This window comes from Penicillium rubens (assembly GCF_028828025.1).
Source record: "Penicillium rubens strain IBT 27055 chromosome Unknown utg000003l_segment0_segment0, whole genome shotgun sequence".
Taxonomy (NCBI): domain Eukaryota; kingdom Fungi; phylum Ascomycota; class Eurotiomycetes; order Eurotiales; family Aspergillaceae; genus Penicillium; species Penicillium rubens.
Window position 1 is genome coordinate 3,508,047 of NW_026890601.1, and position 23,692 is coordinate 3,531,738.

Sequence of the window (23,692 nt, forward strand, 5' to 3'; positions counted from 1 at the left end):
TACGTCCCTAGTGGACATTATGCATGACCATGCTTGAAGTTGATAGGTTGTCGTCATTGATCTCCGCTATCTCATAAACCTTCATGCTTCTATTCCATCCTCACCTCAAAATTGTAGTTCCACTGCTATCAAGACTAATGCAGATAATAGCATGTTAGCAGAGGCTGTACTGTGGCACTATATACACGCAAAGATATGTGGTATTAGAACTATATTTTCATTCCGTGGCATGTACAACACCTCCGAAAGACAGGTGTGAATAGTAAGTCAATAAATACAATAAAAAAGAGTATGCAAAATGAACACATCCGGTATAATGCCATGCAGAAACAAACCACAACCGCAACTACCCTTTCCCATCCTCCGTATCTACGCCGACTTTATCGGCGCAGCGGTAGGTTCATGACCTTTCTCAAGAGGCACTCGCTCATCCGACGCAGAAGAGAAAGAAACAGCCTCACCAGAAGCAACCCGCTGCTCCGCATACTCTTCGTCATCTTTCCAGAAATCCTTCTTTCCATGAGCAGCACGGTTAACCCAGGGAGGAAGGAACCCGCCCTTAAGCTTCCAAGACCAAGGATCAGACTCATCCTTGTTAGGTGGGACAATGCGACCACCGGTGATCTTCTCAAGACACCACGCAAAGCCATTGAGCGTGATATAGCTGGTGATACCAGCGATCAGACCGTAGGCAATACTGTATGTAAACGGCATGATAGCGATGGTGAGGAACGCAGGGATCGCATCACCGTAGTACCGCCAGTTGATGTCGGCGGCAGCCTTGGCCATCATCGCACCGACAATCACGAGCGTGCAACCCGTGGCCCAGGGTGGAATGGAAGCGAAGATCGGGGCGAAGAATACCGCGATGAAGAAGGCAATGCCGGTGACGCAGGATGTCAGACCGGTTTTACCGCCTTCGGAAATGCCGGCGCCGGACTCGACGAATGCTGTGACCGGGGGACTGCCCAGGAGGGATCCGATCGAGATAGAAATCGCGTCAACCATGTAGGCCATGGCGCTGCCCTCGAAATCCTGGGTCTCCTCGTTGATTGCGCCGGCAAATCGGGCCATGGAGTACATTGTACCTGTGGTATCTAGGATATCGACATACTGCGTAAATGTTAGTTGTAACCTTCTGCCTGTATTGAATGTTGGCGACATACCAAAAATGTAATGAAAGCCAGTCCAAATTCACCGCCCTTGCCAGCCAAGTTCCAGTCCTGAGCGAGTAGAGTATGCTTGATAGGATGGAAAGTGACAACTTGCTTGAAAAAATCAAACTTGCTGGTTCCGAGTTCGGTGTAGGGGAAGTAAGTGACGGGCGTAGTGCGAGGCCAGGAGATGATAGAAACCAACAAAATGCCGAGAATGACAGCACCCTTGATACGGTACATCATCAGCAAGGCCGTCATAACACCGCCGCAGAAGATACCAATCCACATAGTCGGACTGCGCATCTTCGCGCTGCTCATGCACAGACCCGTCTCCTTGTCGAAATCTTGCTCCAGACATCCAGCCAACTCAATGGGAGTGTCAGTGGCACCCTGGACCAATCCAATACCAGCGCTGTAGGTCAAACCGATCAATGCGAGGTAAAGACCGATGCCGACACCAGTTGCGAGTTTGATAGACTTTGGAAGCGCACGCGCCAGCCACTGCCGCATACCGATAAACGTCAAGCCTAAGAAGACCCATCCTTCCACGAAGACGGCCGTGAGAGCAGTCGAGTATGGAACCATGCCGCTCCCACGGACTCCAACAACGGTGTAGGCAAAGTATGCGTTCAGGCCCATTCCAGGTGCGAGCGCGATAGGCAGGTTGGCGAATAAACCCATGCAGAACGTTGAGAGGGCGGCGATGGCGGCGGTGGCGGTGACGATATCCCGGTTGATTTCTTGCGTGCACATAGCATACTCGACGTTGTTTGCACAGTGATCTTGCATGTCTTCTGCGGGGCAGACGCAAGTTCCACCAGTCAGGGAGGTGATGTTGCTGTTGACGGAGATGATGTATGCCATGGCGAAAAAGGTGGCGAGGCCGGCGCGGATTTCAGTGAAGAAGTAGCTGCCCTTCCTCTCTTTAGGCTGAGACTATGGTTTAGTCTCATATTCGGTATTGGCCGTGCGATCACACGTATACAGTGTAGTATGACTTACATGGCCGGAGCCCTCCAGACGAAACCATTTCCCCACGGGACTGCGGGCAACCCGCAGGTTGGTGTCGTGGACCCAATTACCTAAACCCATTGCGAGAGAGGAGCACGGTCGTGTGCGGTGGATACAGCGAAATCCGAAGACGCTGTCGTCCTTGAGACGCAGTATTTAAAAGCTGTTCCTGCAGTGGGAGTTGTAGAATATAGGTTTTGAAGGAAGAAATAGGCAAATCTCAAGGTCTCTCGGCCAACCACATCTTGCTGATAAGGAAAAAAAAAAAAAAAAGTTCGCCTCCAATGACAGCTATCTTCGGCCAGGTTGGCCCTTGGCGGCTTGGGCGGGTCGCATTTCACCCGTGAGATGCCGCGTAGAAAATCTCATTGGCTCATTGGCTGTCAGTTTGCCGACAGGAATTTTTATGAAGGGTCGTTCATGGGTCAAGACTCGGGAAACCGACGGAAAACAAAGAGACAGATATTATGCCGACTCTAGAGTCACTTCAAATGAAAAATTCAAAATGGCATGTTCAAGAACGAGACCCTTACTCCTTCAGAATTGCACAAATCCCTGCAATGCCAAGATCACGGTGCGCTCAGTCCTCGTGAGCTCGATCTTATCAGTTTTGTGTCGTGTGTGTTGCATGTGGACCCTTGGGAATGTGGGACTGTGGGAATGTGATAACGGAGTAACCCGATGATCATATAAGGACAAATCGCTTGCACCGGGCCATATTCAATTATCTCCAGTCTCATTACTCTGGTATATCTGGGGCGGCCATATCCGATCGTGGACCATCGACAAATCTCGCCCGCAGATAACTATCGGATTTGTTCGGTCTGACAGCTTTACTTCCAAGGTTCGTCCAGGTGCTTACACCACTGAATAGCACGGGCATGGTCTTCCCCGAAAAACAAACAGCCGGCCTAAACCATCGAGGCAGTGGATGAGAGACGAGAATTATGAAGACATCAGGAACAACTACGAGGCACCAGAAAGTCCATTCGTCTAATCGTCATGTATTGATTTCTTCGATGTATTTTGGAGTATACATGCATACGTAGGTAGGGGATCTTCTCTACCACTTCTTAGCCTCCTTCCGTTTTAGTGCTCAGACCTTACCGCTTTTTGGATTGCGAAAGCAGAGTACAATAACGATGGAGCTGGCGCTGGAGCTTTGTCATGAGATTCACAAATCCAATGAGGAAATCGAGTATGAAGGCTATGAGATGAGGACCAGCACAACTACCAGCTCGCAGTAGTCGCAGCTCGAATTCCAATCCCCTACTTATACTCAGCAAGTGCCTGAAACAATCTCATATGTCAATGTACCAGGTTGGTCGGCTTGAAACGTCTTGCCCATTCAGGTTAGTTGGGGTAGTCATGGCACAAGGATGAACAGCTTGAGGTAGTGCAGCCTTGAAATGGGCTCGAGGTTCAACGGGCCCGGCGCGCTCTTCTTGGGGCTAGAAGTAGCGTCCCGTAGATGGAATGCCTGAACATCAAATGAGATCTCACTGTTGCATTCAAGCAAAAGGCCTACATCAAATCAATACCGGCAAGCCTGAGCTGTAGCCATGGTGAACAAGCGGTGCAACATTGAGGTTGGGGTGCTTGCGTGTAGGTAGTCAGTGGACGGTCACCGGGCCAGCTTCTTTAGTTGTCTTGATCCAAGAGATACTTGGACTGGTGCCGTACCAGAAGGGGGCCAGCTAGTCCGTGCAGCGTATTCGCTTATCACAGCCAGATCCATCCGCACAGACGAGGTGCTATGACTCCTGACCTGGTTCTCCTACCGTCGCTACTACCCACCGCTGCTGTCGGTCGGCTGTGACACGCCGTACGACAAGGCAGAAGCTGCAGCCTTAGAAGGCTTCTCCAGGTCAGATGATGAAGAACGGGCTTTGTCACGACCGTTGGTCCCACGTGACGACTATACAGCTGGGGAGACTTATCAGCTGGAAGAGCCAGAGACCTCCCGCGGTCCATAGTCTTTATGCGTGGTGGGTACCCAGTATATACTGCATCGCATACAAGCAAGAACCAGTGCTGGGTTCAGACCCAAGTCATACCTAATATTGGGGTCTCACCGAGTGATCAGTGACCCTAAGTCCGGCAGAAACTATTAAATGACCCTGACTCTGAGCGTCCTCATACCAGCGGCGCTCAGATGGGAGAGCCCCACCCGGCAGAGGAAATACCCTACATAGAGGTACGTACGTAGAGAAAACACGTCATAGAGGTGCGTTGTATTCATGTGTTGATTCACCGCTCTTTGACGTAGTATAATGTGCATGTCGGAAGTGTGAACATGATAACTAGGATCAATTTACCCAGTTCCCTCTTGTCTCGACATATCGCAGCATTTCTCCCATCTATTGACTACGCGCCACTTCGAGAGAATCCACGACGTTGAGCCCGTCGAGGACTACCGCACGGGAGGTTATCATCCAGTACATCTGGGCGACATCTTCCATGAGCGGTATCAGGTCATTGGGAAATGGGACTACGGCACATCTTGGACAGTATGGCTCGCAAGAGACCTAAGGTTGGTTCACAGCCTTTCTTTGGGAAGTCAATCATGGCATTCCGGTCTTACATAGTGCTTTCTGAGCTACAAAAGGACGTCACCTTGAAAATCACCAAGGCAGACCCCTCAAATACTAGCACAGAGCTCTATATACTGCTTCAACCACGATGCTACAGCAGACTCCATATGATCGCAGATCTATGCTGACCTTCTATTTCATCCATTCTTGGGTGAATGAGGAACAGAATAAGTCCAGTGATCGAAACCTACAATGTTCAGATGTCCATCGATTCATTATCAGTACCAGGCGAATTATATGTATAGTATACAAAACACAAACGTCACGCCTAAACAGACCCGTCCCCTTTCTCCGACTTTCCCGCAGGAGAAGGGTCTAAGATTGGCGCAAACTTAGACTTCCTACGCAACGCAGGTCCCCATTTGATAAATGCCAAGGGAATCGGGATCATGATGAGTGCGAGACACCCGAGAAGTGTGCCAGCCCACTGTACACCCAAATTGACGAACATCTGCTTTGAGAACAGGGGGAATGCAGCTCCCACCGCTGAACGAATAATGGTATTCGCAGCAAACACAGATGCGGCACTGGTTTCAAAGTCAATATGACGTTCCATGGAAAAGTGCAAATCAAACGGCTTACAATGTCAAGTACGAGTCAATCAAATAGTTGAAGCATTGCAGGAAGATAACATAGATGCCGAATCCAGTCACGACTCCGCTGGCGGTTGGGGCCATCCAATGGATTGACTTTGTCCATCCAGTCCATCCATACCAGAAGAGCCCGACACAGAAGCAAATACCCCCAAAGATGGCGGGAGGAAGCCTCCATTCCGCGACCGGGATGTTATTGTTGGCTGTTAGCTTTTTGATATATGACCTTTGGTCGAAAAGGACATAGGCGCCAGCTAGGAACTCGCCAATAATCAATCCGATGAAAGGGAGTCCTCCAACACCAAGGTTCATTCCATGGATCCCTTGGAAGACAACGGGGTAGGCACCGAGAAGTGCATACATCAGGCCATACACAAAACTCATCCAGAGGGAGATCTGAAGGAACGTTAGCACGACTCAGTACGAAATATTCACGCACGGCTTACCAGGAAAACAATTGGCTCGGTGAAAAGCATACGGAATGGCCTACTGAAATTATTCGTGATCAGCTCGCCCCAATCAACCTCGATCTCTTCTTGTCGCGCGCGGATTCCCCAATTGCGTGTCTGTCGTCGCAGGATGCCTGCCTTTTCCACCAGGACAGAGGGCGCATATGTCTCTTTCAGGAAAATAAGACAAAGGCCAGTGGCCAGCCATCCCATTATGGACGAGATGTACATGGTCCACCTCCATCCCAGATAAGACATTGTGATGAAGCCTCCAGTGAACGGAGACGCGAAAGGCCCCACGAATACAGCCATGGCGAACATAGCGACCGCCACGCCCCGCGTCTGGTTATTCCAAATATCTGCAAATACGGCGGGAACGATAGCGATCGGACTAGCAGAGAAAAAGCCGGAAAAGAACCGCGTCAACATCAAGGTCTGAACGTCCTTGCTGGTCGCTGATGCAACGGCGAAGATGGAGTACCCGAACATGCCAATGCAGATCGGCCATCTTCTCCCAATGAGCTCACTTGCTGGCGCCCATACTGTCGGCCCCGAAGCGAATCCCAGAACATACAGGGTTACGCCGAGGACAGCGACTTCCGTGCTGATGTCAAAATTAACACTAATTTCTCCTACGGCGGAGGAGTATATGGCACTGGCGAAAGACGAAACGAAAGTTGTGTATGCTAAGGTCGCAGATATACAGATTTTGCGTCCGAGGGACCAGTTCTGGGGGTGCAGAGGATCGTTCGCATCGTTGAACTCGACTATATATTCTTCCGGATCTGGGAGAGGTGGGGGATGAGGCTTGCCAGCTCCCAAGGGGAGCCATTGCTCGCGCGGTGTGATTCCTATGCCGGAGCCGACAGTTGAGCGATGTTGGAGTCGATAGGTGTTGATTCGTTCTAGCTCGACGTCGTTCAGGTTGCTTTGGCGGCGATTGATGCTCTCTGGGCGCATGGGCCCAATTTCCGATAGACGACGATCGACCCCCGTCGTGATGTGACTGAGATCATCGCTTTCACTAGTGCTAGTATCGTGTGGACTGTGCGACATGCTGAGCTGTTCAATGTACTGGGTATCTAGGAATATGGATAATAGACATAGCAATTGATAAAGCTAAGGCTTCATCTTGTTTCGATGGATCAGACGACTATTTTCATCACTTTGATGGTATCTAGGTAACCCACTGCGTCATCGATTGCTTTCCCCGGTCATAGAACCAGTGACGTCCCAACAAGGTAATACGTCCCGGTCGCAAACCATGGTCTGGTCTGTGGAGACACATTAAGTCTATTTGACAGTTATGAACTACCTAGATTCTATGTCCAAAAAATACGCATGCTAAAACTACATAACTATTGGGATTGGCTGTTAGAATAGAAGAGTAGCATCTTGAGAAAGTATGTAGACTATCGGTGTTCAAGGCAGGTAGAACGGTGGTGATGGGAATTCCTAAATTGCACAGGCATTTTCTGCAACATCGGACTGGACCATTGTCCGACGGAAATGATAATTCTCAAGAGGGCTAGAATAGATACGTAGGTAGTCCAGGCCTCCGTTTCGATTTACTAATCAGTTTCACCCGGGCGAAGCCCTTCTACTGAAGTGCACTTGGAATGTTATTCGTCAAATTGAGTGCCAATATCAGCCAGCATAAAAATCTCGTTGCAGATAAACATTTCGTCTCCGTACCGAGTAGAGTAATGGTGTGAGATCAGCCTTTTGATTTACTCATCAATTTCTTCCATATTTAGCCCCCTGCATGATACCTGAAACGGATGATTTTCCCCTCCCCAAGGTCCGGGCAACTGCAGTGTGTGACAAAGGCTGAATGAATTAACCTTTTGGGGCAAGGGGAGCCCCCGGTTTAAGGGGGCTGGTTATAAGGCTCATACCCAATCAGCTGCAAATAGGAACAGGAGCAGCACCAGTAAATGGCAATGATGGGCAAATGCATATTTAGCCTCGCCCGACCAGGAGAGGATTGCCCGGGGCCCAATTGCGAACCATCCAATGCTTTGCCTCGATTCCACCCACGAAGGTCCAGATCCTTAGCGCTCGCCTTATAAATTAACGCTTATTTATCCTGCATAAAGACGGGCTGTGTACTCAGTGCGCAGTAGCTGCAGCTTAAACTAAGAAGGGCCCCGGCCTGTCGCTGTTGCTGAAACTGAGGATCAAAAAACCCACGAGATGAGACAATCAAAGCACACCCCCTACGGCGCTGTACCAGTGGAGGAAAGCTACTCGAATCCAAGGCCATCATCAGAATTCCAATATTATACAACAATCGAGCTTCCCGGGGTCGACGAGCAGAAGCTCCAACCGCAGCCCCTCAAGCTCTCTCAGGTGGATAGAATTTCTCGTCTGATATGGGACTTGATTCTTGCCATTGTAGCCTCACTCTTCGCCGTGTTCGGGATATGGGTTCGTTGTATCGATGGACAACCAGCAGGCCCAGACTCCATGGGGGCTAAACTATTCGAGGTCTCTCAATATGTTAGCTGCCCCGGTCGATCCTACTTTCATCCTCAATGTTGTCAAACCTAGCTGACTCCACATTTCCTCTCAAAGGCGCCCACTGTATTCCCAGTCCTTTTCGCTGCCATTGCTGGTAGCAGCATAAAAAGTATTGCATCATGGCGCATCCAGACTACTCGAGGAGCAACGATCGGGCTAGTAGAGCAATGTCTCGGCAGCCAGACTATCACAGGAGCTTTTCTGACTCACATTAGACTCCGTGCTGTGAACTTCGCCGCGATATTTACCGTCTTGCTGTGGTGCCTGTCTCCGTTGGGTAGCCAGGCGTCTCTCCGAGTAATTTCCATCGTCCCGAGTTACCCAGATAACGAGGTCGAGTTGACGACTTTGGATACCTTCACCCAGTACCAGTATGGCTACGGGCAAGGAGTATCGGAAGCCGTAACATCAGTCGCCAATCCTATGACAGCTTCTCTGTCCGCAGCCTCGCTACTTGCAACCCGTAACCAAGATCTTTGGGGCAACATCCGGTTTCCTGTGATCGAGAATCTTGAGAAAAACAGTACAGGGTGGATGGATCTACCCCAAAACGATGACTTGACGTACGCGTCTCTTGTCGGTGTGCCGGTGATTGACTTGCCCAGCTCCGGTAACACATCATTTACCCTCCCCGGCTCGTATCTATCCATCTCCTGTCCCGTCTTCGACACATTACACAATATGAACCTCACCAATTTCACCGGCCCAGACGCTCCATCCCCGGGTAATGGCGACGATTGCAGCTGGACGAGCGCTTGGGGTGGATCCCAGTTCCAGCTCGCCATCTCGGAGCCGTGTTCGAACTCACTCAATGCATCACTGACGAGGACTCGGAATGCCCGCAAGCTGATATGGGAATCGTTCGATCGTGGTTATGCAGGCCCTGACGAGCATCGATCCCCCATCACACGGGCCATATGCGACATCAGCACGACCTATGTCGAATCCAACGTGACATGCGAGAGCTTAGACGGGAATCAGTCTACAAACACTTGCAACTTGTCCTCCGCTCGGCGGTCGGTGGATAAGTCACATTTCCACAAAAACTGGACTATATTCGATGTCAATTTGGGTGCAGATCCCAAGCTACCCATACGATATAATGCAGGGTTCTTGTATATCCTCACTACCCTATTTCCCCACATCGAGCAGAACGGTGGTCTACAGCCCCTAATTGGATATTTTATCGACCCTTTTCATGCTGTTGGAAACTTCTTCGGCGAGAACCTCATGTCGCCTGAGACCACGACACCGAAAGTCTTTGGCACTCGTCTATCGCAGCTCTTCAATTCCGTGCTCTACCTCGGTATCAGTCCCTCGGCATTCACGGGCTCTGTCAACATGACGGCAATTACACGGAAAACAAGTCCAATCAAGGATACACCCGTCAAATTCACTGCCCACAATACGCATTTCCAAAATATTGTCAGATGTAACCGTCCATGGCTCGCCGTCCTCATTATTTCCTCGGTGGTGATCTTCTGCTTTGCACTAGTGGGCGCATATCTTCATATTATAACGATCGCTCCCGACCTTCTAGGATCGATCTCCGTTGCCCTGTTGCGAAATAAGACTGAAGGGATTGTCGGGTCTTCCACATGGTCTTCAGACCAATGGTCGAAGAATATGCGAGACACGAAATTATGGCTTGGAGATGTTCAACCTGAAGCTGACGTTGGGTGTATTGCTTTGACCACCGTGGCACAAGATGTTCCTCCTGGTTCGGTGAAGGGAAGACTATATTATTGAATAATAGATATATGTGGTGCAATGCTGTAGATGTCTAAGAATGGGCACTCTCAACCTTGGAAGGACCATTGGGGTGCGCCGACCTTGGCTTGATATGAGATATTGTTGGAATGACTTAATGAGCTTTTTCCCTCCGCATAGACCAACAATGAGTTATGTTTTAGGTACCTTATTTAGATCTCCTAGCCATAATACTAATAAGGGATAAAGTATCTAAACCAAAGACATCTAGGAGCAGTTGAGATATTTGAAAAGATAGTTGAAAGAGTAAGCTATAAAGAGAGGCGTGGGCATCATAAGGCCGCATAAGAGGCCAACTGATGTGCGTGTCTCCAACCTAACAACAAAATCACCCGGCTGGTATCTCCAGTCGTTGAGCATTCCCCTTCTCCTTCTCCCCAACAATCTCTCACCAGCACACGCGGGGTTTTCCAACAACCACCCCCAAGGCCAGTGTGAACATCGACAAATAAATGGCTCGATGTCGGGTTCCATGTCCCATACCAAGAGCATGTTCAGATTCTCCATCCAATACATCCAGAAAGGCAGATACAGGGAAAGTTCACTCATTCTACTTATCTTTCTGGGTGGGATCTCACTGCAGAGATCGGAAATCGATACGGCCATCATTTGACAGCGAGAATCCTCCGGGACCCGAAGAGGTTCAGAAAATTTGCTAAATCCAGTCAATCCTTGACTGGCATCAGTTCCTTGGCCAAATTGAAGCCTACTCTATCCATGAACCTGGAAATCTATCTTTGTCGGACCTTTTCGAATGTACGACATCGGCAACCCCTCCTACAACGATACAGCGGACTATCATCACAGGGCGGACACCCTACACCGGTAATCACGTCATTGTGCTCAGTGTCTTCAATCGACCCGTCTCTGGACCTCCCTTATAATCTTTATATTGTCTTTTTTCTTCCGTCTCTGGTGCTGTTGTTGTGTGTTCCGGAATCGCCGGTGCTGTTGATGGCCGCTCCGGCGAGTTGGGAAAGCCGTCGAGCGTTGTTGGCAACTTCGCAACCTGACATCCTAAGTCCCGCACAATCTTTTCAACACACTTTTGGATTCGAGAGCCCAGTGGACATCGACAACATGCCGGGACCAAAAACGCCACGTCGTCAAGGCCATCGAGACCACAATACGGCTTGTGCGGCGATGACAATATCCCGGAACCTACCAGGCGTCTGGCAGTGATGAACAGGAACGCACATGCGGGGTTAATGGGCTACAACGACGGGCATGACCTCCCCGTCTATAGTATGGAACCGATCATGTTCCTAAGTCGCCTCTTAACGCCAGCCGAGAAAGGTTACTAGGCGATGGAGCTCGAAGTCTCTTGTATAGTATGGGTCGTTCGTAAGATCCGTCACATGATTGAGGCGCCAGACAACTTGACGCCAGTTGCATACACTGATGACATCGCGACAATCCACCTCGCCACCACTCTGTCATCTGCGTCCCCGGGTCGTATGAACCTACGTCTGGTACGCGCATCGAACCTTCCCAAGACAAGGCGTGCGCCTATCCGACGAACTTGTGTTATGACAGGCAGGCAGATGCCTGGGTTGCTACCTGGATTGTCAGGTGTCAGGCTTCAAACGCTTTCTAGCTAGTATGTTAGCTAGCCTCACCCAGATAGAGAATTCAGCCTTCTTCTCTCTCTCTCTCTCTCTCTCTGGCCTCTGCCAGATCAACTTGTCTATGTAGCAGCCAAAAACCTCTCAAACAAACAACTCCTACAACAATTCCCACTAGACTTCGACGGTAATGGCCTGCTCAGGGCCTCCCGGAAACCACAGGACAGATCCCGTGTGTGATCGGGGTCGTCGTCGCAGGTCGGTCTTTCGGGCGTTTTGTAGCGCCGCGGAGTTATAGAGAGGATTTGCGGACCGCCATCAACCGGACGTCAATGTCCGATACCTCATGGAATTGCTCGGCTTACCCAGCATACCTAGACTACTTGCATGATGGTAATACACCTTGAAACCCCCGATCGTAACTCATTCGCGAGATGAAAATGGGAGGCCGAGGGACTTGCCTTCAGTCGGGAATGCGGCAATCAGGTACTTCTTCACCTCGATGTTTCGTCGCTTAAAGTAAGTTCCATTGCTAAGTTCGAAGGATAGAGTGTTAGATTCCATCTTGCCCGGGATACATCACGCCGCTCCAGTATACAATACCTTCATGGAATGACCATATTGACCATACCGAACATTCTCATATCGCTATTTGTGTATTTATAGATAGATAATACATACATCGACAAATATTAGTCATTCCAAACACAGGGCTGGTATATCGACATCAAGTCGCAAGAAAAAGACCCCCAGAACTCGCTCGCTACTAAAAGAACTAGACCAAGCACACCTCGATACAGACAAGCAACTTCAGCTAACAGAAAGAAAAATACCAACACAAGAGACTTTAGAACCGATTAAAACCCCGCTTGACGCTGCTCCCATCCATCTCACTGATTGGGCTGCTGCCCAGCTCAGCACTCCCTTCATCACCAACCAACTCAACAACGTGAGACCCGGGGGGAGGTCTGAATGGGCGCGGAGATGTGTCTGATAGTTTCTCCGTAACCGCCGTAGTACCACTGACTGACGATCCAGTAGCATCCGCCTCATGGGGCCCGTATCCACCATGCTGGTTAGCAGCAGCGAGAATCTTCTTGTTCCTCTTTCGCATGAAGATGACAACCAATGCGACAATAATGGCGACGCCAGCTATGACACCAACCACGACACCGGCGATAGCACCGCCGGATAGTGCCGTGTTAGAGGAGCCGCTGTCGGCGCTGTCTGCAGAGGCTGCGGCGGACTCGGTGGGGGTTGCGGTTGCGGATGCGGATGTCGGGGACGCAGATGAAGATGTGGATGTGGATGTCGCCGATGTAGACGATGTTGAAACGACCGTCGTGGATTGGTCTTCGCTGATAATTTCCCGCTCAAGCTTCACGTCAAAGGCCGAAAAGTCATCGCTGGCGCTCTTCCTCCATGCTCCGCATGAGTATCCCGCCCTTGAATCACACTTGGTGTCGCGGTATATTGAGACACAGAGACTACTTCCCTCAGGATCCCAGGAAAACGGCTTGTCTTTACCTAGGGGGAATTTGTGCAGTTCTGCGCCTTTTGGCCGCGGGCGATTTCAGTATCGTCGGTTGCGTTGGTGTAGCTGAAGGTCCATGCGTGCGCCAGGGGAAGTACCCAGAGTGCGTATAGTGGTAACATCATGGCGATGTTCTTTTGAAGGATAAATCCAAGCAAAAAAAGAGTGAGAAAAATGAGATGCGATGAGATTGGAGTTTTCAAGCTGCTAAATGTGCGGAAGGGGGAAGATGTCAGTATTATACAGGGCGCAGGGACTCTGATTGATGATTGAATTTAAAAGAATAAACCTCGTATTGAAATGAGCCTCGTCCTTCGTGGGGTTTATTCTAGCCAATGTCTGGAGCCAGTTAAATCTCCCAGTTTTGGACCCTAAAATGACTGCAACGGTCGATCAATACTCAGTGGGGGAACATACGGGTGAAGACCAAGGAGCTAACTTAGAATGTAGATGAACACGGTCTCGAGCGCATCTCCTGGGTCGTACTGCGCTGATCGCTCCGGTATGGATTAGTCGCGTGGGTCGGAGAATCGAACTTCTTCACGCGGTCATCCCACAGAACAGTCACCATTTAAAACCGATTCTGAATAGGATCGAGAGATATTTACGATCTCCATGCAGCGGGTGTACGTCGTGAAGACACCATGCAACTCCACATGCATCTGCCACCCGATGGCTGACCATTTCTGAGAATACGGGGTGTTGCAGCCGTGAGCTCATACTTCGTAACATCCCTGTCAGATCATAGTCTAAATCCAGAGACTTAGGCTATTTCTGTCCACATGTTGCGAAAAATGGAAATTGGAATCTGGGCTGGCACCCATCTTGTCTATGGAGAATGGTGATTGGTGCCCTATGGGCCGAATACGAGGTGATGAGCATGCGAAAAATTCAAAACCGTCATTGTATTGCCAGGATTGTCGAGAGAGTCAAAGATGAATGGTAATATCTGCAAGGCCGCACATAATGAGTTTGTTGTTCTCTTTGGTCTTTCATGTCTTTCATTGACCCAGGCAGTCTTCATTAGAAGGAAAAGAACACCGAGCGCCAAGAGTTGCGGGCCAAGAATGCTTGGTGGCATCGAGTCGAATTGCTGACAGGGGGGTAATTTCCCAGGTTCCCCTTACCTAAGTACAACGGTAATTATCATAATAACAACTCACATCTGTTTTAGTTGCAGCGAGAGACGATCAATACTCCATATAGGGCCCCATTATTAGAGTCTATCGGGGTACGGAGTACCATTTTAGAACATAAATCTCGACGAATCCAAGGGTACGACGTTGCCGGGTTCATAACAGCAGGTAATCAAATAGAAATCTTTCCCATCACGATCTGCGCTGGCGAGATCGTTCTGTTTCCTCTTTAGGAAGGCAAACACGTTGATGCCTCAGGCATGAGTTTTATAAATATAGATCGTCGTGTCCTCGGGTGTGAACATCCAAATCAACTGGTAACTGTGTGGTCTTCCCGTAATTACTCCAACTGAAGTCAAAGAGAATAGTGCCCTTTCGGACTTCTCAATAGATCGATCGCAGACTTGACTGTTGTTGCTACTAGATATGACGTCAAAACACAGTTTCAGAGGTATGATGCGCACAAAGTCATTGCTAGAAACAATATGCTGTGGTTGGTTATTTGGATTAACAAGGACTAGCATTACCCAAGTCTACTACAAGGCCAAAGACCTACCCCTGTTTATGATAGAAAATTTGGGCACTATCTAAAGAAAAACGCCCCTGCGACTCTGAATCGAGTCGACTCCATGCACCCGACGAGCCGAGTGTAGACCATGATTGATAAGTGACGCAGCGGTATCGGTACGGCCCTAGGGTTGTCCAAACTTTCTCGTTTGTGAGCAATGGCTTGTTCTGCCGCATCCAGTTATTTCAACGCTTTTGAACACCTGAGCCTATTTCTTGCATGCACAATTTGTGTAAATAGCGATTGGTCAAAGTGGTCAAAGTAGATCGACCTTGCAGCTCAGCATATGCCCGTACATGTGGGAAGGGCTCGTATATATCGGAGCTCTGCGGATCTTCTCTTCTGGCATCTGTTGTTTGCAACTATAGCCATGGTAGAGAAGCGCCGGGAATCCAATCAAATCGGGACCCTGTCTCAACTTGGAGGTCAATTAGGCACGATGCAAGGTACCAGGGCAAGTGGCATCATTGATTGGCAATGCTCCTTGTCCGTCGCGTGCCGGAGGTTCCCATGATGAAAAATAAGCCACCCTGACGACCCTGACGACCCTGATTACCTGTCTCAATATTCCCTCGGCAACATCACCGCCGTCGACTGAAGTACTTGTTGAGCTTTCCATCGCAATTTGCCAGTTTGAACCACATTGTCGTCTCAGTTCGTTCTCTTTATTGGTGTGACAGTAGGTGTCTTTCCTAGCGCCATCGACATATTCCTTTCTATCGTTGCTTTGGCTGAGGCTCTGCTTGGTCATTACGTTGAAGTGGTTCTGGTGCAACGAGGTATGAGCGGTTGCTAGATGTTGAACGACGCGCGATGAGTCCATTACCTGACCGGCGACTGACCCGTGAGACAGAAATTCACTTTCGACCCACCACCGTCCCGGCAGCATGGCAGCGATCAGAATAGTCCACCACACCAAGTCCGCATCCGTGTCTCTCCATTCAATTGTAGAAAGATCAGGCCATAAGGGCAACTGGGCGAACAGGAACCGCGGGGTGGTGCTTGTCTTCGTAATCGTTTTCATCGTCGTGGTTGGAATCATAGCACTCTTGGCATACCGACGATGGTTGAAACGGAAAGCCGACAAGGAGTCCTACGAGACGACACATGATTAGTTCATCTTGCGCTCTACTCTTGCCACCAAAGCTCATTGGGACTCGGAGGAATGACATTGCTGTGATCTGGGCCAGTGTCTTGGATTTGGGCTTGTGCTTTGTGGCTGTCTCTGCGTGTTTAGCTTCGGCGACGTGAGTTCGGCCTTCGGTGATGGATTCGCATTGTCAGTTCAATTCTGAGACTATGGCATGTCTGATGTCGAGATGCGAAGACGTGGCCTACCTTAATGTTAGACATCAATAGTAATCCATAATATGAACCTTGGTGCTGTCTGCAACGATATCTGATGCCTTTCTTTTGCCGATGGGTCTCATAACAGCGTTGATGAAGAGACCCGGCATCGCTCCCCTGTCGTGCCTTCCAAATCAAGTTGAAGGAACTTCCAACTCAGAGGTCAATTGCAAGCCATCAAGCTTCTCTCAGTTTGATGCTTCGAATTGGCCACATTTTATTGATTGTTCAGATTGGGATATTGGGAGGTCAAACCTCGTGGCCTAAGTGCCGCTGAAACTGTGTCTCGAAGTCAGAGAACAAACCACCTGCTTTCACCAGCAGAGTGATGTCGGTTTCTCTACTTACTTGAAGTCAGGAGGGCAGGTCATGGAGATGGGAGGAAACACCACACTGGCCGTGAAGAGAAGACTGCCAAAATAGCGAAACGAGGCCCTCAGCAAAGGAGGCAAAAGAGCCCACGGGTCTGAGAAAGCCTAAGCAAGCAGTAAGCGCTTCAGTGCAACATCTATTCATGGGTGGACGTGCCCTGGTCTGATCTGCGGCCTCCATTCTACATCGTGGTCTATCAAAGCGGGCTAAAGGGCTGGAACGAGTGGAATCTCACTTCCCACCGATAATCCACGTTCTACAGATCCAGACTTGGCCTGTGCAACGAAAAAGAGCAGCAACATAGGGCTAGAGTTAGCCTGCAGACACATCCTTTTGACTCGACCGTGATATATTTTATATCTGGATTAATTGCAACAGGTGTAAGAACTGAGAGGAAAAGGTGAAATCCAATAATTCACATAACCGACCTTGGAACATCTTTACGCGAGATTATATGAGAACGATGCCAATTTCTCCCAAGCATTTGTCCGGTTCCTGTGTGCACCTGCCCCTTGTACAGAACCACACTTCGCCTCTCATATTGTCGGTCAATTCTTTCTCTCACCTTCTCAAGGCCATTCCTCATATCTCTCAGAGCACTTTCCTTTCCTGGGGATCCTTTAGAGGCCACCATCCTATATTTTACCCATCATTTCAAATTCCAAAAGCGAAAGTATGAGTTCGGAAGCAGGCTTGTCTGCTGTCCATCCAACCGATAAGAAGGACAAGAGAAAACGGGCCGAGTCACCGTCTCACAACTTGAGGTCTAAGAAGGTCTATTTTCCCAAGTGCCTTGTTCTTGATACCATGCATGCCAGTTACTCACAACCCCATAGTCCAGGGACATGAAAGTCCCCCAGAGGGAGCCAGACAGGATCGATTCACTCAAGGTAAGATGAATTGCTGCTGTTCTCTGTTTTCCCATCCCATCATGAAGGTCCATTGGGACCTGTGGGTATTGAGAAATTCCCCGTATCTGACAGCGGCTAATTTCGGAGAGGAAAGGCACCGGAACCCATTGAGGCAAGTGCGCCGAATCATCCTGAGCACACATTCGATGACCTCGGTAACTTCAGGAAGTTCCTACGTGATTCCCGTGACGAGGCAGAGCTTGCCGTGTATCTTGGACTTCGGCACAAACACGACCTTAGGCATTTCGCTTTGTCCTGGCCTATCATCAAGACCTGGCACAAGGCACCACATAAGCAGACTACCTCACTGAAAGTTGAAATAAATCATCTCATCCAGGATGGCAAAGAATTATCCTGTATCGAAGACCCCTACCAAGTGTGGCCGGAACGCCCCTGGGAGTCCGAGGAGAACGCTTCTGTGAGAATTACACACATTATGGCATGGCATCTAGTCCAGATGTCCAAGGACATAGAGGAGTACACCATGTCCAGTGATCTGCATAATTTCCACCGCACAAGAAGATATCGCGGTGAACTGAGCGCGGTATTGGAGCTCGACATTCCACTGGACAATATTTTCCATCCTCGTCCCCAGCTTATATCTTGTAGGAACGAGCTAAGCGACAGATTCGACCGCTGCTGGACAATCTTGGGATATGTTTCATGGATTCCCTACATGAAATCCTGGGAAAAGGCTCTAGGATTCTTTGTCTCCTCAAAGAACAAGGCTATCATATACGACAGCGGGATGCCGGCAGGGACTAGACCAAGACCCAACGACCTTAGGCTGGCTCAGCAATCCTTTTCCTCGCGCCTCGCGGAAGGTCCCAAAGGCCCTGCCCCAATTCAAGTAAAGGTCATCTGGGACAGAAACCAAAACACGAACGGGAACATGGACCTATGCCGCGTCCTTGCAGGTATCGCTCATGAAGGGAAAGTGCTCCCTCCGACGGACCAGATGATGACACAAGACCCTAGAGCATGCCGGACCGGCGCATCATTCCGTGATATCATTCGACATATGATGTCTTGTGGTGGGTATGGATTGAACTTGTGTGATATGATGTTGTCGTATCATGCTGAGACAGATAATTTCTATTATCAGATCGACGCTTTCCGATCCCAGTGGAAGGTGCTGCAGGGGGTATTCTCAGACCCAGCTAACTCGAATTTTGTGATTCGGGTGCTTCTAGATGTCCATGATTTCGGGAATGGGGAGATCTATGAGACGACTGAACTACCACCGGTGTACTGAGGAACTCATCTTGATGCCAACCACACCTCAACGTGTTCGCGGTAGCTTTTATCGAGAGACCTTCAACAGAAGTGCTCGTGTTGGTTTTGGCTTTACTTCTGACTGCTACATTTTTATTATTTTTATCGTTTTCTTTGTCTTTTGTCTTTCCCGGCTCGACAAGTCGTTTCACATCATACAGCCACATGTGGACTTCTCATATATACATAACCAGGGGGCACATGGCTACTCATCTTGTCGTTGCTATCAATCGGACATGTACTTTTTTAGCCTATTCTCCGATGATAGAAAGGTTATAGCACGCGGGACAAGACCTTCGAGCGATTGTTCTATCTGTAATGTCCTGATGGCAGTCCTCGGATTCTAAGCCCTCATTAGATGTTATCGTGTCGTTGTCGGTAACTAAAGACAATGACCGGCGGCGTCTCGTAGCATTCCTAAAGAAAGCTTGATACAGTTTTCCAAATTATTACGGTTGATTGGGACATTGGCAAGCATATAACATATGGAACATGACTATATCAGTTCGTACCCCAGATCTTATACTCACTATAAGATTTTGTGGAGAATCAACGGAAAGACAGGGGTGTAATTCTTCCACCAATTATCGATCCCCGGACACTTCCCTTGCCCTCGCGGCCCCACTAAAAGCCATCCCATGTCAACACCAATGGTCCTTTCCCGTGAGCAAGATATCGAGACTATCTCTGAATGGACGGAGAATCTTGTCCCGGCAATATTTCTCACCCAACGGTACCCCGTCTCCCCCGCCATCAATTCCCCCAATTCGTTCCCCAGTCTCCACACCGGGGCCCCCGGACTGTCTAGCTCGGCAGCCTTGAAGGGCTACCAAGGCGAGATGCCATGGCAGCCACTTAATTGCTTGTGATGCTTATATTGCCGGTTCCCGTTAGACCGATTGATCGCTAGATCAAGTATAAAGCCCGATGCCACCCGAGCCCAATGGCGCTCTTTGGTTTCTTTTTTCCTATTTCTTTGTATTACGAAGTCTCCTGGGGTTAATCTTCGTTCTGTCGATACATTAACTGGGGAGATCACCCAGTCTTCTTCAAGATGGGATTCGTCAATTTCAAGAACTACCGGGTTTACATCCTGACTTCGGTGGCCTATCTAGGCTCCCTACTCTTCGGTTAGTGGATTTGGTTACTCCGGCTACAGAATCTTGCTAACACTTGCTCTTTTTAGGTTATGACACGGGTGTTATGGGCTCAGTCCTGGCTCTGTCGAGTTTCAAAAAGGACTTCGGCCTACCCGTAGAGTCATCTGGATTCAGCGACGAGAAGAACGCCCACATCTCCTCCAATGTGGTCTCGCTACTCACAGCAGGATGTTTCTTCGGATCTATCTTTGCTGCTTACATGAACGACAGACTGGGCCGCCGATACTCGCTGATGATTTTTGCCCTGATTTTCCTGGTCGGAGCAGCAGTCCAAGTTGCAGCTCACCATGAGATTGGCGTGATCTATGGCGGACGTGTCATCGCCGGTTTTGGTATCGGTGGTATGTCCAGTATCACCCCAGTGTTTGTCAGTGAGAACTGCCCCCCGGCAACCCGAGGCCGTGTTGCCGGTCTCTTCCAGGAGTTCCTGGTTATCGGTAGCACGTTCGCCTACTGGTTAAACTACGGCGTTGCGCTCCATGTTCCCGAGGGTACGAGCCAATGGCGTATTCCAGTTGGTATCCAGCTTGTCCCTGGTGGTCTGATGCTCATCGGACTGTTCTTCCTCAAAGAATCCCCCCGTTGGTTGATGACGAAAGGCCGTCGGGACGAGGCACTCCAGTCCCTGGTTTACATTCGCAACGAGCCTGAAACCAGTGAGGCTATTCAAGTCGAGTTTGCTGAAATCTCGGCTGCTATCCACGAAGAAATGCAGGCTACCGAGGGTCTGACGTGGAAGGAATGTCTGAAGCCGAGCAACCGATATCGCTTCTTCCTGGCCTTCGTCCTCATGTTCTGGCAGCAGTTTTCAGGAACAAACAGCATTGGATACTATGCTCCTCAGATCTTTGCAAGCGTGAGCACACCACAGTTTCTCTATGCCATAGCATCTTGGCCCCTTTCTGAACTAGCGAAGCTAACCTTTTTCATCATTGCAGGTCGGATTGAGCAAAACAGACTCCTCGTTGTTCGCCACTGGTATCTACGGAACAGTCAAGGTGGTTGCGACAGCCATCTTCCTGGTCGTTGGTATCGATCGCTGGGGCCGAAAGAAGAGTTTGATCGGTGGTGCTGCCTGGATGGCTAGCATGATGTTCATCATTGGAGCAGTCTTGGCCACCAATCCCCCTAATCCGGAAGCCACATCCGTCTCATCGGCGTCTACCGCCATGGTTGCGATGATCTATCTATATGTCATTGGATACTCAGCATCCTGGGGGCCAGTCCCATGGGTGTATCTTGGCGAGGTGAGTTATTCTAAGGTGTATCCCTACCCAGTGCAGTATGCTAACATTATTTGTTCCGATAGATCTTCCCAACTCGTCTTCGCGCCTACGGTGTCGGTTTTGGTGCTGCCACGCAATGGCTATTTAACTTCGTCATCACTGAGGTTACCCCTCGCGCTATCAACAAGATTGGCTGGAAGACCTTCCTCATGTTTGGAATCTTCTGCTTTGCCATGGGAACCTTCGTCATTGTATTCTTCAAAGAAACTAAGGGCCGGACCCTGGAGGAGATGGATCTCATTTTTGGTGCTGTTGATGAACAACAGAGACGAGCTGATGTGGAACACACATTGCATAAAACTCAAGTCATGCATGAAGAGCATGCTGAGACCACGGACACTGCGAATACTACAGAGACTTCGGAGACTAGAGAGCACAAGGAGTGAACTGGATGATAGAGTCATACATCTCCTGTGTCGAAATATATACATGAATCTAGGGATGTTACATTATATATACATAGATGAATATGAACATTCTATATGAACATTCGACAGGGATTTAGACATTGGACATTCTAAGGTTGGAATACAATATCAGCTCGTATACCTCAGCGCAGAGAGCCCCACAATAAATTCCGCGGGGAACTTCGAGATTTGCCCCTCACGCGTCAATTTCTCTTTCCCTTACGCGTTGACGACAACGATCTCAACGATCTCAATGGGATCTCTCGATGAAACATGCGCTTCTTTGCGCGCCCAGATTACTGCGACAGAAGCACAACTCGCCGGTCTGAAACGCGACCTCGCAAACGCTGAACAAGCGGCGCAAGCGGAGACCGCAACAACCGCGGAAATCCAACCTGAGGACCGGAATGGTGATGGAAGACGATGGCCGTTGCTTCAGGAAGAATATAAACGATATGGACGACAGATGATTGTTTCCCAAGTTGGTCTGAAAGGTAAGCTATGGGTTCATTTTGGCGGGATTTTGGAAATTATCTCTCTTGAACAGTGGGACTGATCGCGACTTCAATGATTCAACAGGTCAACTGAAACTACGATCGGCCAAGGTTTTGCTCGTTGGAGCTGGAGGACTTGGGTGTCCAGCTGCGCAGTATCTCGCCGGTGCGGGCGTTGGTACTATTGGTCTCATCGATGGGGATACTGTTGAGGTGTCGAATCTCCATCGCCAAGTGCTACACCGAACGAAGAATGTGGGGAAGTACAAAGTGGACAGTGCCATTGAGTCCTTGAGAGAGTGAGTGGATCAGGATAGGACCATTGAGCTAGGCGCTGACGATTTCTCGTGACATTCACCAGACTAAATCCGCATCCCACGTATATTGCCCATCGAACACACCTCACGCCCGAGGCAGCACCCGCAGTCTTCCAGGACTATGATCTTATTCTCGATTGCACCGATAACCCGGCGACTCGCTATCTGATCTCAGACACTGCAGTTCTTCTTGGGAAACCACTGGTCTCTGCGTCCGCCCTGCGGACTGAGGGCCAGCTGATGGTGTTGAACAACCCGCCCGGCGCTCCGGGCGACAAAACTGGAGGACCGTGCTATCGGTGTGTGTTCCCGAAGCCACCGCCGGCTGATAGTGTGGTCAGTTGTGCGGACGGGGGTATTTTAGGTCCGGTTGTTGGGACCATGGGCGTCTTACAAGCCCTCGAGGCCATCAAGGTCATTACTGCACCTGAGATTAATGCAGCTTCAGATGTGACCACAGCTCGTCCACGGGATCCCCCGTCTCTGCATATCTTCTCCGCCTACTCATCCCCCCTAGTCCGCACAATCCGTCTTCGCTCGCGCCGGGCCAATTGTGCTGTTTGCTCTGCTGAGGCAACTGTCACACTGGATACAATCAAATCAGGGTCGACGGACTATGTGTTCTTTTGTGGATCCGCAAGCTTGCCTTCGCTACTTGGTCCCGAGGAACGTATCTCTGCCCGAGAATACAACGAAAGACGCTTAGCTGTCACCTCTGATTCGTCGCGCCTTCACTCGATAATTGATGTCAGAGATGAAGCTCAATTTGGAATCTGCAGTCTGGAGAATAGCATCAACATTCCTATCTCGAAAATCCTTTCCTCGGGTCATTCTGCGGGATCACAGGGGGCTGATAATGAGCAACAAGCGGCACAAATACCTTCTTGGTTGCCATCTGAGGTTGCCTCGTCGGAGTCTACGAACCCAATCTACGTCGTCTGCCGTCTAGGAAACGACTCGCAGATTTTCGTCAAGAAAATGAAAGAGCTAGGACTAGATCAGCATGGGAAGAGATTCATTGGTGACATCCGCGGAGGACTACGATCATGGAAAGAACAAGTGGATTCCTCGTTTCCTGAATACTAAACGAATCAGACCGCTAGATTCTCACATGAAACGACTATCCAAAATATATCCCTTCCTTCTCCTGTTTTTACCCACCTGCGAGCCTTCAGGGCCCACCTCACACTTAATGGGCTCATGAGGATTATCAAACCATGGCT

General features: G+C 49.6%; 8 protein-coding genes across 8 annotated transcripts; 4 read left to right on the top strand and 4 right to left on the bottom strand.

The window, feature by feature from the left end:
* Positions 1-369: 369 nt before the first annotated feature.
* Positions 370-2,249, bottom strand: N7525_007548 (NCS2 family permease; the record flags this gene model as incomplete). The annotated part of the gene is made up of 3 exons (XM_002567952.2): positions 370-1,113; positions 1,167-2,087; positions 2,160-2,249. 3 exons carry the CDS (start codon positions 2,247-2,249, stop codon positions 370-372), a joined length of 1,755 nt encoding a protein of 584 aa, XP_002567998.2.
* A 2,781-nt stretch (positions 2,250-5,030) lies between these two features.
* Positions 5,031-6,860, bottom strand: N7525_007549 (MFS transporter; the record flags this gene model as incomplete). The annotated part of the gene is made up of 3 exons (XM_002567953.1): positions 5,031-5,289; positions 5,345-5,751; positions 5,802-6,860. The coding sequence occupies 3 exons, from the start codon at positions 6,858-6,860 to the stop codon at positions 5,031-5,033; spliced, it is 1,725 nt and encodes a 574-aa protein (XP_002567999.1).
* A 1,140-nt stretch (positions 6,861-8,000) lies between these two features.
* Positions 8,001-10,076, top strand: N7525_007550 (uncharacterized protein; the record flags this gene model as incomplete). Its single annotated transcript, XM_061214137.1, has 2 exons — positions 8,001-8,306; positions 8,382-10,076. The coding sequence occupies 2 exons, from the start codon at positions 8,001-8,003 to the stop codon at positions 10,074-10,076; spliced, it is 2,001 nt and encodes a 666-aa protein (XP_061068568.1).
* Positions 10,077-12,509: 2,433 nt separating this feature from the next.
* On the bottom strand, positions 12,510-13,767 carry N7525_007551 (uncharacterized protein; the record flags this gene model as incomplete). Its single annotated transcript, XM_002567955.2, has 2 exons — positions 12,510-13,189; positions 13,683-13,767. 2 exons carry the CDS (start codon positions 13,765-13,767, stop codon positions 12,510-12,512), a joined length of 765 nt encoding a protein of 254 aa, XP_002568001.2.
* A 1,563-nt stretch (positions 13,768-15,330) lies between these two features.
* On the bottom strand, positions 15,331-15,942 carry N7525_007552 (uncharacterized protein; the record flags this gene model as incomplete). The annotated part of the gene is made up of 1 exon (XM_061214138.1): positions 15,331-15,942. One exon carries the CDS (start codon positions 15,940-15,942, stop codon positions 15,331-15,333), a length of 612 nt encoding a protein of 203 aa, XP_061068569.1.
* Positions 15,943-17,294: 1,352 nt separating this feature from the next.
* On the top strand, positions 17,295-18,785 carry N7525_007553 (uncharacterized protein; the record flags this gene model as incomplete). The annotated part of the gene is made up of 3 exons (XM_061214139.1): positions 17,295-17,393; positions 17,456-17,509; positions 17,625-18,785. The coding sequence occupies 3 exons, from the start codon at positions 17,295-17,297 to the stop codon at positions 18,783-18,785; spliced, it is 1,314 nt and encodes a 437-aa protein (XP_061068570.1).
* Positions 18,786-19,859: 1,074 nt separating this feature from the next.
* Positions 19,860-21,637, top strand: N7525_007554 (sugar porter family MFS transporter; the record flags this gene model as incomplete). The annotated part of the gene is made up of 4 exons (XM_002567958.2): positions 19,860-19,935; positions 19,992-20,821; positions 20,904-21,212; positions 21,275-21,637. The coding sequence occupies 4 exons, from the start codon at positions 19,860-19,862 to the stop codon at positions 21,635-21,637; spliced, it is 1,578 nt and encodes a 525-aa protein (XP_002568004.1).
* Positions 21,638-21,911: 274 nt separating this feature from the next.
* N7525_007555 (HesA/MoeB/ThiF family protein) lies at positions 21,912-23,555 on the top strand (the record flags this gene model as incomplete). Its single annotated transcript, XM_002567959.1, has 3 exons — positions 21,912-22,152; positions 22,238-22,451; positions 22,514-23,555. 3 exons carry the CDS (start codon positions 21,912-21,914, stop codon positions 23,553-23,555), a joined length of 1,497 nt encoding a protein of 498 aa, XP_002568005.1.
* Between the last annotated feature and the right edge of the window lie 137 nt (positions 23,556-23,692).